The sequence below is a fragment of the Oreochromis niloticus genome, linkage group LG7 (genome assembly GCF_001858045.2).
Source record: "Oreochromis niloticus isolate F11D_XX linkage group LG7, O_niloticus_UMD_NMBU, whole genome shotgun sequence".
NCBI lineage: Eukaryota > Metazoa > Chordata > Actinopteri > Cichliformes > Cichlidae > Oreochromis > Oreochromis niloticus.
Window position 1 is genome coordinate 38,445,047 of NC_031972.2, and position 14,862 is coordinate 38,459,908.

Genomic DNA, 14,862 nt, shown 5'->3' on the forward strand with positions numbered 1-14,862 from the left:
CACAGAAACTAACGTGACTCAACAAGATACAAGGGAAGAAAAGGGTAGCACAAAACTGAAACACAAGAAACTGAAAATCTGTAACCACGTGAGTCTACTTCTACATGTACCAAAACTAACAAAGAGAGTTAAATATAAAACTGAGAAAACTAATAACGGAAATACTTTTTATAATATTTTCTGCTTGACTGCATAAAAATTTTATGGTACCAACTTTGAACACAGGAAAGGAGCCTGATAGCTGAAGGCTCTTCCTCCCATGGTACTTTTAGAAAGTCCCTCCTCCATGCTTCACAGTGGGACCATGCATGTAAAGACCATCCGTGCACCCTTTCATGAAAGACACGGCAGATGGAACCAAAGATCTTAAATTTGGACTCATCAGACCAAAGCACAGATTTCCACTGGTCTAATGTCCATCCCTTGTGTTTCTTGGCACAAACAAATCTCTTCTGCTTGTTGCTTTTCCTTAGTAGTGGTTTCTTAGCAGCTATTTGACCATAAAGGCCTGATTCGTGCAGTATCCTCTGAACAGCTGATGTAGAGATGAGTGCTACTGGAACTCTGTGTGGCATTTATCCGGGCTCTAATCTGAGGTGCTGTTGACTTGTGATTTCTGAGTCTGGTGAATTTATCCTCAGCATCAGAGGTGACTCTTGGTCTTCCTTTCCTGGGGCGGTCCTCGTATGAGCCAGTTTCGTTGTAGTGCTTGATGGATTTTGAATGTGTCCCCAAGGGCAGTTGCATAGTTTTAGCAACTTTGACTGACCTTCAGTTCTTAAAGTAATGATGGATTTTCATTTCTCTTTACTTATATTATGGAAGAGCAGTCAGCTAAATTCTAACAGTTGTCAAATGGGGCTGTCACCTGTGGACCATCCTGAGTTTTACACAACACAACTGATGGTCCCAACACCATTAAGAAGGCAAGAAATTCCACAAATGAATGCTGACAAGTGACACCTGTGAAGTGAAACCATTTCAGGTGACTACATCATGAAGCTCGTTGAGAGAAGTCCAAGGGTTTGTAGCGCTGTCAACAGAGCTACTTTCAGGAATTTAACATATCAGACATATTTAGAGGTATTTATCAATGTTTTCTTTGCTACATGATTCCATATATCTTCATATGATGTCTTCAGTTTTTATCTACAATGTAAAAAGTAGTAAAAATAAAGAAAAAACGAATGAGAAGGTGTATCACAATTTTAGACTATATGTGTGTCTGTGGACGGTTATTAACATCTTCGTGGGGACCAAAAATTGATAGTTTACTATACTTGTGGGGACAAACAGCCCTCGTGGGGACCAAAATCCTGGTTTGAAGGCATTTTTGAGACTCAAAATGTGGTTTTAGCGTCAGGGTTACAATTAGGTTATGGTTAGGTATGTGTACATGTGTATTTGTGTCATTTAATGTTTGTTTTCAGTTTCAGGGAAAATCATCTAAAATCTGAGAAACAGTGTTGGATATGTAGCATCTTTATTCAATAGGTCACTAACACAACAAGCATGATGGAGATCTGAGTATTTTCCAGACAGACCAGAAAGTTTTTTAAAAACTTTTTTTTAAAAGTGTAAGGATTAATTTCTTTTTTGTAATAAAATCCTCAATAAATCATAACAACTAAAAACTCACAAAACATGTATCACTCACATAAAAATCAATAAGACAATCTGAGTCAGCAGAGGATAGGACACACATTCTCCAGGTCACTAATATCACGATAATTCTTAGTCAAATTCATGGTATTGTTTATATTATGTTCTCATTTAAAATGTTTTAAATTAAAAACAATCTTAAAATATTTTCAAAATAAATCTGTCACAAATTAATCAAAAGAAGTACCATTAAATCAACAAGACTTTGACTTTCATTTTATTGGCATTCTGTTCAGAAACTGGTAAAGACAAATACTTTCTCCTGTAACTGTGTGAGGAGGATAAAATAAAACAAACAGAACAGGTTTGGAGTTCTACTTCTAAAGTTATTATTTTAAGAAATAAATTTAGTTGCACAGTATGAAATAAAGTTAAGTGAAATTAATGTTTCAGGAACAAAATGTAAGAACTGAATTAACAGGGAAAAAAATAACACCGCGAAAATCCAGGGTAGGTTGGCAGAATAACCTACTCCTTATGATGACACTCATAATTATTTTTAAAAGTATTGTTTCTTAGCTCAGTTCAAAATAGGAAGTGGCGAAAAGTCAGTTTACACAGAAGTAGCGTCTATGCGGCGCTAACACGACAGTGGTGTATTTGAGGCTCTGGCATAAGAAGCCTTTATGGGCAAAAAAATCAATGATACAGCAACAACAACAATAATTTATAATAATAGTTATTAATATTGCTATTATTATTATGGCTAATTATTTAGACGTAAATTTAATTAACTGACAGACATCACAATATTTTGAAGTGATTTAATGTGTTGCTTAATGAAAATGATAATAAAAATAAGAATAAAAATGATAATAACTCTCAGAACGTGACTTATAATATAATAAGTCCTGCGGTGTTTCTAGCAAAAAGAAGCAAAAAGGAAACTTGGCTAAATAGAGTAAAACTGCTGCTGTGATGCTTCAGTATATGACAGGAGACGTGGCCTGACGCTCAGATCTGAAGATCTTAGTAGTTAATGTAAGTATAACTGTGTTGTATATATTTATTTACTTGTGAAAAATACAACAATGTGGGAACATTTCTAATTTTTAGGATATTTAGTGGAGGGGGGTGTTTACGCACACCCAACATCACATTATACGCTTATACTACTACTACTACTATTATTATAACTTCTATTAAAAATGATAAGTCGTCTAATACTTCTATGGCATAAAAGCAACGAAACTCGCCTGGACAGATGAAAACTGGTGCAGTAAGGCTTTAGTAGGTAAGTGAGGAGAGACGTGGCCTCACGTTAACACTGAAATGTCTCTTGCTTTAATAACGGGCGCATAATAATTTATTTTATCACACTTTTATTACGTGTAAACGAATACTTGATTTGTTGAGCCTCTGTGACCCCTGACTCATTAAAAACCATCGTCCAAGAACACACAAACACTCGACTTAGAAATAAACCATCTAATTCCCTCATTATTTAAAACAGTTTGACTTAAAAAAAAAAAAATCATTATTACATTAAGCCAACTGAGAGACACTGAAGAAGAAAAAGAAATGTGTGTGCTATACTAATAGTCAACCAACACAAATACCTTGTTAACCTTTTCTTTTCTGATGTGACTGTGTTCACTCTAATTTCTGCTGTCGCTCCCTGGGCCCTCGACGGTCACTTTTATTTCTCTTCATCTTTTGTTCAAACCCTTGAAGGGCAAATTCAGCTCAGTCCACTCCGAACCTGCCCATTCACTCTCTGCCTCCATCACTGACAGGATGGAGCTATTGTTGTGGGTTCGTGCGCCATTGGTTTCATTCATTCATCCTGTGGAATTTGCGCTTCAGCCCACCGGCTCTGTGCTTTGTGGATAAAAGAGTTGCTTGTATTCGTGTGACTGGAAAAAAGGATAAGACTCGATAGGGGAGAGTGAGCATTTTCACTGCAGATTTCTGTCCATCTCTTTGTCTCGAGTAGTCCTTTTTTCCAAACCGCTTTTTAACATTTAAAAATCTGGTGCGTAAAAGAAAAAAGGGCGCTTTGAGTTAAAGTTGTTGATTTCTAAACCCATCCAGACTGACATCAATGACATCAAATCCATTTTCTGCTCAATATCTCGATCTGTTTTCTGTTTTGAATTCAACTACATGACATGTCCCTGTCTTCTTTGAACCGTGCGTAAAAGGGCTGGGTTTTGAGAGCCAAAGACGTGTCCAAATCTGATCTAAAACACTGACAGTTCCTGACCCTGCAGCCGCTGCGCGTCTGGCTCAACGCGATTCAAAAAAAAAAAAGAAAAAAAAAAAGATGTCACGTAAAACCACAAGGGGACCTGGGATTTACCAAGTACCTTTCAGTTGAGCAGGAGTCCTGCCAAGTAAAGAACACTTTCCTCCTCCTCTTCCAGCGGCGACAAACGCAGAGAATCGACAGAGGAGAATTGAGCAAATTATCTACTTTTCCACTCTCCTTCTTGGACGGTAACGATCGGCAAGGTCTCGGCTCTTGCCCCACCGATATCGAACGAGCCTCGAGCGCCCTGATTGTCGTCAACAACCAGGAAAGCGGGGCCTGTGTTTTGGTGGGGGTGGGGTTGGGGGATCCCTGGCGGATGATGTCCTTTTCTGCGTGCCGGTGAGGAGCAGCGCCGATCTCATCTTCTTTCCAGCAGCTTTAGTTGTTGTTGTCGCAACCCGGTTGATGCGGAGGTGATGGACGGTCCTCTCCGCCGCCCAGCAGGGATCCTTGGCTCCCCCACGGCTTCAGGGAGCCAACCTGCGGGCTCAGAAATGCTCACCTCCGGCGGCAGCAGCAGCAAGCCTCTCGCTTTCTCCATCGACCGGATTATGGCCAGGACACCCGAGCCCAAGTCAATACCGCTCCCCAACTGGTTTCAGTCCGCTCCAGTGGGGAAACCCGAAGCATATCCGTCCTCGCTGCATTGCATGATCCCGCTGGTACCGCTCGGTTATGAGCCGGGCCACCGGCTCAGTATCACAGGACTGGATCCGGGCCACTTAGACGCGTCTTCTCTCCCGGCTCCCGCAGAATTTTTGGGGTTTGGGCTAAACTATAAAAATCAACAAGAAGACTCTGCTGTCAGCCAAACGACCGGGCAGTACAAACTCTTCAGACCCAGGGTGGTAAACCAGTCCTCCTTTCCCACGATGGGCACTGTTTGCTACCTGAATTGCAGCGGGGATTCCGGAGCGTGTCCACCGCCGGCTGGCCTGGTGAACCTGCACCCTATGGCCTCGTACCTGTTCACTGCCCGACATAAAGCCTTCATGGCAGAGAAGAGCAAGCCCGGCCTGCAACAGGCCGCGGAGCGGTACGCGGGTTCCGGCGTGCAGGCCTTCAAGGATCTATCTCCGAACCAGATTCACTACATAAAGCAGAGGGACCAGATCCTGAGTGACAAGATTTTCAAGGGCTCCGCGACAGCTGCAGCGGCAAGCGCCAGGCTCAGCGGCTCCTGTCCCGGTAGCAAGCCCAAAGTTTTTACCTGTGAGGTCTGCGGTAAGGTGAGCGTCAGCGCGGATGATTGAATTTATTTACTCTTTATTCATAGAAGGAAACTGAAAATGGATTTATATTCAGAATTGGTGTTAGTTATCTCTCTCTCTCTCTCTCTCTCTCTCCTTTTTTTTTTTTTACAAAAAAAATCTGAGGTTTGAAGATATTTTAAACAAGTGATCTAGTGCAAGTCAAATGTTGGATTTGATTAGTTATTAGTGTTTAACTTACAAAGACTCGATCCTTTTACATAAGGTTAAGTTTTGTTTTGTTAGGGTTAGATAATATAGAGTGTCCGATACACTCGGTCACTCTATATTATCTAAACAACCTTAAAAAAGAACTCTGATTAAAAAAAAAAAACCCAAAACCATTCGACATATCTATGCATTAAAATAAAAACTGCACACATATGTCGAATAGAATTTTTAGAGTGTGCAGACCCGGCATGTAGTTCGCAAAATTAATAAACGGAGTCCCGGAATGGAAGCGCAGAGTACATATATTAAGGTAAAAACGGAGGTTTACTGTGGTTATTTAAAATAACAGATGGAATTTATGGAGTTTATAATTTGTAATTTCTCTAAAACTAATTTTAAAAGGACCAAATTTACCGTAATGCCTACTTCGTGGGTTGTTTAGGAATTTAAATTTTGGCTCATGCTGCGCATCTTTAGAGATTTGTTATTGTGTTACAATGGGCCCATTCCGTGTATTCCAAGTCCAATAAATTACCCCCAACAGATTACACGTAATTAGACTTAATCTAATAATTACAGGCACTCATTCTTCTTCTTTTTTTCCACATAATTAACCTTAAACTGAGCAATGAAGTCGGCTGACATTTTATTTTATTATTATTATTATTAAAATGATGATTATATTGTTCTAGTTGACAAGGTTTTGCTTTTTGTTTATTTATTTGTTTTGTCTCGGGTTTCCCCCCTCTTGTTCAGGTCTTTAACGCGCACTACAACCTGACCCGCCACATGCCCGTACACACAGGCGCTCGACCATTCGTGTGCAAAGTTTGCGGGAAGGGATTCCGACAGGCCAGCACGCTGTGCCGGCACAAAATCATCCACACTCAGGTAGGATGAGTTTAGTCGTTCATCTCGGGTTTTTTTTTTTTAATGTTTTTTGTTTTGTTTTGTTTTTAATGATGGTTTTAAATGTTGTATTTGATTATTATCTCGCTGATCTCTGTAAGTTTTGAAACGTTATATTCTCTGTTTTATTGAGTGTTTAAATATCAAACTCAGGTCGCGATAAAGTCGGTCACTCTTTATTATTCTGTTTATTGATTTATTTTTGTTTAATTTAAACCTGTCATGTTTCACCTCTGAATTGTACGCAGACATTTAATCACACTGAATTTCAATCATTAATTTATTTAAGTAACTACCAGTTCAATTGTTTTCAGTCATATGATTTAATATGTGTTTGGTGGGCGGGGCTTCAGCGTGGCGTTCGGATTGTAGGTTTAGACTCAAAAATCGATTTCTGTTTGATTTACCCCTGTGAGGTGTCACTTTCACAGAGGAAATTAATCACGCGCTAATTTTGTTTGTTTCGCTTAAAATATAAATTAGGCATAAAAAGTATTCATCTTTATGTACTGTCATATTCGTGAATTTGATTATACACATTACATTATCTGTGAAAGTATAAGGTCCTTGTGCATCTCTGCAAGATTATTTTAATATTTTGGTGTTATTTTTTATTTATGGCACATTTTCCATAGAGTTACTTATTTTTCCCTCTGTATTTTGTTTTTTACAGGAAAAGCCTCACAAGTGTAACCAGTGCGGAAAAGCCTTTAACAGGAGTTCAACCCTCAACACGCACACACGCATCCACGCGGGATACAAACCATTCGTGTGCGAGTTCTGTGGGAAAGGATTTCACCAAAAAGGTGAGACTGTAAAAAAAAAAAAGAGAGAGAGAGAGAAAAAAGAAAATGGATCAATATTTTCTTATTTGTTTTTCTCCTTTTTCATTAACTACATGTAATATATCAACCAAAACATCTTGATTATAAATTTTATTCCAATAATCCGTTACATTTTAGAGCGATGTTAAATGCTAAAAAGCGAAAGATCCTCAGAGAAGAGCCACATGCTCACCATACAGCTGAACTGAACTCACAGGTCAAACAACAGAGAGCGAAAACACGATAAATTCATTGGCATAAAGAGGAAAAAAACCAAAAACAAAACGTGATGATATGTAACAGAAATGGGTGTGATAGACAAATAGAGCGGGTCTAAGGCTAAATCCGTTCAAAGTTCCCGTGAAGACAGTTCGCTATAGACTCCACACCGTTTATTATATAATCATTATATATTAATGCAAATCGCATAAATTTCAGCATATTCAAGACGTGCGAGTTTAACAGACACAAAAATTATACAGATGCATGTCCAGCAGCACTATTTTGTTTTCCTGTTTCTTTTTTTTCTTTTTCTTTTTTTAATATATGTTATCGAACCATAACGTATGTAAATGGTTCATTTTAATTGCCTGTAGCAGAGCTGTTACATGTTATATGGCCAAATATTTGGTGCTATTTCAAACCTTCAAACCATGTGGGGCATCTCTGCCAGACACATAGCAACTAGGGCATCAACAAATGCCCAAGGCCCATTAGAGTGATAGTTGATGATTGTGTTGTACTTGTTTATCCATGTATGTATTCATAACAATTACTAAAGTTTACTTTCTTGAAATCAGCTGGACTTGTTAATTTTAGAAAAGATTAGTCTGCTATGACGGCTAAAACAAACAGTTAAAACTGAAGAGGAATAGCTCCCTGGATTCATCCTGAGCTGTTATAGCATAGCATGATATGAAGTGGTAAAAAAAAAAAATGTTCTATAGAAATGCACATTCTTAGTTGTGACATTATATTTGTCTACATGCTTACAGTTTTACTGTGCTGTACTGATGTATTCTCTTCAAACTGTTGTATTGCTACTGCTTTACATCTACTAATACATCAGCTCTAATACATCCCATACATCACCTCATGAGCTGTGAGGCTTCATACACTCAGAACACTTTTATGACTAAATGCTTTAAGTAATTTGTAACAAAATATGTAACAAAATACAATTTTGTTACATAGGTACCGTGTAAAATGTTAAATGGAATATGGTCAAATAAAATTTACTTAATTTGTTTACATTCAGTTTATACCAGTCGATGATTAATTCTTTAAATAAAGAAACCTTTGACTTTTTACATTTCAGTATTTTATTACTTTCAGCGTTGTTTTGTGTTCACTGAGAGCAAAAAGTCATTTTTTAAGTGTACATTTTCCATTTTTATGTTGTTAGAAACGTGGTAATTGTACTTTATTTCAGGTTTTATGTAATATTAAGGTTATGTGGGTGATTGTGGTGATCTATTGCACTGAAAGACTCCTCTGGTTCATGTTAACAAGATGAAAACATATGTTTGTTTTTTTGGTTATTTTAAATATCACAGAATTTAGTAGGGTTTCAGCAACAATGCCAAATACTGGATGGATTTTGCTTCTCAAATGTGAACATGTGATCTTTATTTTAGTTGTTAATGTGAGTAAAACTGTATTTTTCAAACACGAAAAACACAAATATGTGGCATTATTTCTAATTCTCAGAACAACAAAAACAAAACAAAACAAAATAAGCAACATAAATAAATAAATAAATGTAAAAAATAAATATCATAAGGAAAAATATTTACTGGGCTTTTTTCTCCACACGCTATGGACTCATATTAAACAGTACAGTATTCATCACTGATAAAATGTGTCCTGATAATTAATCAAATTTTAGTAGTTATTTCCTTCTACTGTTGTTAAAAATTGAAATAATAATATTAATATTAATATTTAATAATAATTGAACAAAGTGCACAAATTCTTAAAATATGTGTATGAGTGACTGATTTACATCAGTATGTTATAATTTATTTTGACTTATGTAATTAGTTTATGTAATAAGTTGCAATTTTTACCATAACCATCGAACCAATTTCTGTAAAGGATGATTAAAAACAAATTATGAATCAATATATGAACATTATTAATTATTATTTCATTTTAACCTGAATGTAATGTTCATTAGTTTAAAAAGTAAAACCTTTTTAATCGTCAATTACCAATTTATTAACTCTTGTACTGTAAAGTAGAATTGCTTGCTTTTTGTGTTTTGTTTTTTTTGCCTTGGTCCCATTTCACTTCCACACAGTCGGATTATGTGATGCTGATACCACCGAGAAAACATACTCTTGGAAACTCTTTGGGATTGTAAGGAAATTCCATGTCTTGATGTCTTGTTAAGTTTCACCCTTTTGCCTCAACACAGGAAACTACAAAAACCACAAGCTGACACACAGTGGCGAGAAGCAGTTCAAGTGCTCCATCTGCAGCAAGGCATTTCATCAGGTGTACAACCTCACCTTCCACATGCACACCCACAACGATAAGAAGCCCTTCACCTGCCCCACCTGTGGCAAGGGCTTCTGCAGGAACTTTGACCTGAAGAAACACGTCAGAAAGCTACATGACCCAGCCGGCGCGCAGTCTCCCCCGCAGATGTAAAACCTGAACATTGACTCTGAACCCCCAGCACACCAAAATGCATACGCAACAATCACATTTTAGCCAAGCTACATGTAAAATAAGCTACACTTTGGTCCTTAGATTCAAGAAGCCCTGTAGGTGGTAGGGGAAGATTTTTCATAAATCAGTCATATGCATGTGTTTAGAATTTGTGCACTTTCTTCATCCAAATTAATGCACCAGTTAATCAGTAAGTGAGACTGGAAAGTAACTAAAATACGTTTTTATCATGGTTTTTGCTCCTTCTGTTCTCAAATCACAGATGCTTACGAGTAAATGTCTTTAAATAATTTCCTTACCAACATTAACTAATTGGCTCATTTACTGAAGAATTTGAATAATTTGAGGGTTCATTTGTACCCTTAAATTATTTTTTTAAAAATATATATAACTCAATCATATCATTTCTCTCTCAAGCAGTAATGAAGCTCCCTGAATCCTTAAAACTGTGACTATATGTTCTTTATGTATTTCTGGCTATGATCAAAGTTTTTAACTGACATCATGTCCTGTGTGTTGTTTCTTGTAATTCTACATGATTTAATGATGTGATATGGGGAGGAGTTACTTATGATTTGTAGAAATCATCATAGATGTCTTCCAAAAATCCCCCTCCCCTCCCCCGCCACAGAAATCATAACAATAGATGATAAAGTTGTAAAACTAAAGCCAGGCATTTCAGTCATGATTTTATTCAAAGTTACGGGTGTTTTAACAAATTTAACAAGAAGACTTTGCCATCTTTAACTGCAGGCTTAAAATACAACAACTGGATAACATTCAAATTTAATTTATTTTTCTATTACAATCATATCCTGGCATATAATGGCTACAGATTCCCCCGTAACAGTTGGCCTAGTGTCATGTGATTAAGAGGAGTTTCATTTTGCGTAAAATTGCTAAATAGCACAATTTTTTCATAAAACTCGGTGACTTAAAAGATCAATGCGGCTGCATACCTCCACCCACAACATGCTTAATTAAACTGAGTTACGTTATCCAGAGGATTTCCTGGATCTGCATTAGTTTCTAATCATTTTTAGATTACATCGAGATGATTTCTCTCAGTTTTTCTTATTTCAATTTGATGTGTATTTGTGAAGATATGGTGCAACGCACAATACTGTCCATCCAAAAATCCTTCCAGCTATTCCTAAATCCACATCTGGACTCACTTCTGCTCGCACATTCTTCATTAAATATCCTAACAAAGAGGCAAAATAAATGAATGACTAAATAAATAAATAATAAGGCAAAAGTCTAAAATGAGATTATCCCTCCTTCTGATGACATCACTGTGACATATTCACAAAATAATCAATATTATCTATAATTGTTTTTGCAATCTGAGGAGGGATAGCCATGGCAAAAAAAACCCTACAACTTTTAATTAAAAATTTGTTAGTGTCCCATTAAATCTTGAACAACAGAATTGTTTTGATTGGCACACATGATAGCCAATCACGTTGTTTACTTGTGTACCGGGTCGAACTTTGGTTAACTGAAGAGAAGTAGGCAGTAATGACAGGTGAAACAACACACTGATGCATGTTGTCGGTACGTGTAAAATGTTAGCTGGAATCCAACGCAAAAGCTATTTTCACATGATCATTCCAGTCCTGGAGCCAGCAGAGCTGAATTTGAGTATGCAGATCGATTTAAATGGTCTTTAACCTGACAGCTTCCTGGTCCAAAATCTGTGCCCATGTGATGAAAGAGCAGAGAATTGCCCAAAATGTTGATTCTGTCCTGCCTCCTGGACGCTTTATACAAGCAGCTCGCTTAACTCAAGGAAACAGCACGTTACCAGTAGTGAGAGTGCGCCTGAGCTGGTTGAGCACTCAAAATGCTTTCTGCTCATTCACCAAATTACACACACATTCATGCAGCACTTTGTTTAATATTTACACACAGTCACACTCCAATGGATGCATCAGGGGCAACATGAGGAGTTCAGTTTCTTAGTCAAGGATACTTTGATTAAATTACTGGAGGAGCCAAGGATTGAGCCACTTACCTACTGATCAGTAAACAATCCCTTCTAAGACCTTCACCACAACCGCAGCCATGCTAAGAAAGCAGAGTCCTGTTCCAACTGCGTACAGTATAGACAGGAAGTACATTTTTGCACAAAATCTTTGAATTTAAATAGGATTTTGTCACACATGATTGAGTTTCCCTAAATACCCCTTTTACATTTAGCATACCTGACTGAGTCATTTTTTTTAAACATCCAGTCACAAAAATGTTATTTTCATTTTCATTTGTGATTCAGGAAAAACAAAAAAAGAAAACTCTCTCCTTGAACATGAACCATGACTCTGAACTTGAACTTCAAGAAAGAAAGAAAGAGGGAGGAGGGACCCTCCTCTAACCCCTTTCAGGGCCCGTAGTGGCCCCTCAGACCCAATATGACCTGGCCCAGACAGAGACCTCTGGCCTTGACACCTGGCCCTGACATGCTCCATGTATCTCTTAGCTTGCTGGACTGAGGTTACTCTAAGGGGAAACTTAACTTTTCTAACCTCTAATTACTAGTCACTTATTTTATTATAATGATGGATTATTAGAGTATCATTAGTCATCATTATTATTTTTCAGCCAGAACTCAGGATGTCAGTGGTATTGCAAACAAAATAATACTGAAAGGCATTGTATTTAAACATGTTTATGCCATAAATTCGTAGTGTTCATTAAAACACATTAGACTAGTATTTCATAAAAAAAACACATAACAATAAAAATTCATAGTTTAAGAAAGAAAGAATTTAAACACAGTTTAAATGTCTTATTAGTTTATTTTTCATTCCATTTATTCATAGCGTATCAGACATTTGTCAGCATGAATGCTGTTTTTTCACCCATAATCATGTGATCCAAATGTGGCCTTGGATTCATGATAAAAGGGGATTGTCCAAATCTGTTCTTCTCTCTACTCCAGGAGTTTTTGTAGTTACTTAAATTTTTTACTTATTTTTTACAGATTTGGTTGTTATTTCTACCAGTAATAAGATCATTTTGCTTACTGGCTTAGTACCTGAACTCTGGGAACTTTCCAAGGAACTAAATCTTCCTTAAGATTTTCTGCATATTTAATATTGGCTGAACGCCTGTTTGAATTTGCAAGATAGTTAGCCCTCCTAAAAAGTTGCTGTTTCAAATTAATGCTTCAACCAGCCTGTTTCCAGGAAATTACTTCTAGGATCGACTTGTAGGTTCTTTTCATTGTGAGAAGAGGTGCACCAAAACAATATAAGTTCTTAAGAATACTCTTTGTGAAAGGCTCTCAGAGGCCAAAACAGCAAGAACAATAGAGGGAACTGACATAGTTTGTAGTTAGTCCAAAATTATTTCCAGAGTTTAGTTCCCCACCCACAGGAACTTATTGGGGTCACTCATAAATACCTATCCTACAGGTATTTTTCCTCGATTGAACATGCCATAAAAAAGAGGTTCTATCAGAGAACATTCTGGGGTCTGATTCTGCAAAGAAAAAACAGACCGATGAACATCTTTTAAAAATGGGCTTTGCAATCACCCAATTAACCAACTTTAAAGCTGTAACTCTATCCTTAAAGGTATGTAAACTTTCACAAAGTGCTACCTTCCCTTAGGCAGCAGCCGATTCCTCTGAGAGAAACACAAATGAAAGAAGTTTCTCAAAAGTTTCTTAGAAGTTTCAGTAGTGAAATAGTTATTTTAAGATAATGTCCTACTATACCATCTGTAGATGTGTGCACCCAGTTTTCCTGTGCAGCATTTCAGACATTTTCAGTATTCTCAAATGTGACGTCCAGACATCAAGGTTTATGTAATCTGTATAAAACACTTTATTTCACCAACTCTACAGATTTAAGCAAATAAATGGGTGATTACAGTGTTATTAATATTGAAAAATGGATGAAGAAAAATGTAGCTAAAAACTGTAATCCAATTGCTGTTTATATCAACTGAATGTGGATCCCACTGAATCAAAGCTGAAAACTGAAAGCTAATCTGGTTTATATCAAAAACATTCCCAACAACATATTCTACAGAAAAGCCCAGATTTTTATATCTAAAATGTTTACATGGTTATATGAAGTGGAGTGATAGCATGGCTGGTGTTTCCAATTCAGTACAATAGGTCCTTGTAAAAATGATAATGTCTTGAACAAAACCAACAAAAAGGGATAAAATGTAGCAGAAATAAGAAATTTCTGTTTCATTAATTAATGTAAGCAAGGGTGGAGTTTTCTATTACATATCTGACGTTCTCATCTACTCAGTGGAGCCAAGTACTAAATTTAACTATTGCACCCTGTTGCATTTTACTTCCTTGTTACTGCTTTTTTGTCTCTGTCAGTGTTTCCATACATTTTTTAAAGATTTGCATTTAAATATTTGTGTGTACAAAATCTAATCTGCTAGGACAGCGGTCCCCAACCCCCGGGCCTCGGACCGGTACCGGTCCGTGAGTCGTTTGGTACCGGGCCGCGAGAGTTGAGGCTCAGGTGTGAAATGTATGGTTTTCAGGGTTTTTATCGGTTTTCAGTGTTATTTTGTTATCGTTTTTATCGTTAACTTGGTTTTCCTGGGTCTTCGGTACCGGTACTAGTTTTATTTTGTTGTATTTATCCGCGACACCTTAAAGGCCGGTCCGTGAAAATATTGTCGGGCATAAACCGGTCCGTGAGGCAAAAAAGGTTGGGGACCGCTGTGCTAGGATACCCAGCTCTAACTTCCTTAACCCCACCACCACCACCACCACCACCACCAACAACAACAACAACAACAACAACAATAAATAAATAAATGACATTTCTTATTTACCTCTGCATCTCTGGTCCTGAGTCCTGAGAACAAGTTGAAACCTTCCTTTCTTCAGTTTGTTTCTAAACTTGATTTCAATCTCAGGAGAATTGTAAAAAAAAAAAAAAAAAAAGTATTTTATGATATTTATTTTAAAGTGTGTTATATTCTAAAGAGAATAGCTGAACTGAAGACTACGCTATATGAAGAAGGGTTTCTTGTCAAAGTGATTTTTTGTCCTGCTGCTAAACAAAAAAGCATAATAAATGAAATCAACTGTGTGTGCTCATTTTTTCTCTTCACTGTGTACATCTGTAGATACTGT

At 37.1% G+C, this 14,862-nt stretch overlaps 1 protein-coding gene across 1 annotated transcript; it reads left to right on the forward strand.

Annotated features, from left to right (window-relative positions):
• The first annotated feature begins 1,616 nt into the window (after window positions 1-1,616).
• Window positions 1,617-14,281, forward strand: fezf1 (FEZ family zinc finger 1). The gene is made up of 4 exons (XM_003453622.5): window positions 1,617-5,145; window positions 6,094-6,228; window positions 6,920-7,052; window positions 9,490-14,281. Exons 1-4 carry the CDS (start codon window positions 4,333-4,335, stop codon window positions 9,723-9,725), a joined length of 1,317 nt encoding a protein of 438 aa, XP_003453670.1. The 5' UTR covers window positions 1,617-4,332; the 3' UTR covers window positions 9,726-14,281.
• The last annotated feature ends 581 nt before the right edge of the window (window positions 14,282-14,862 follow it).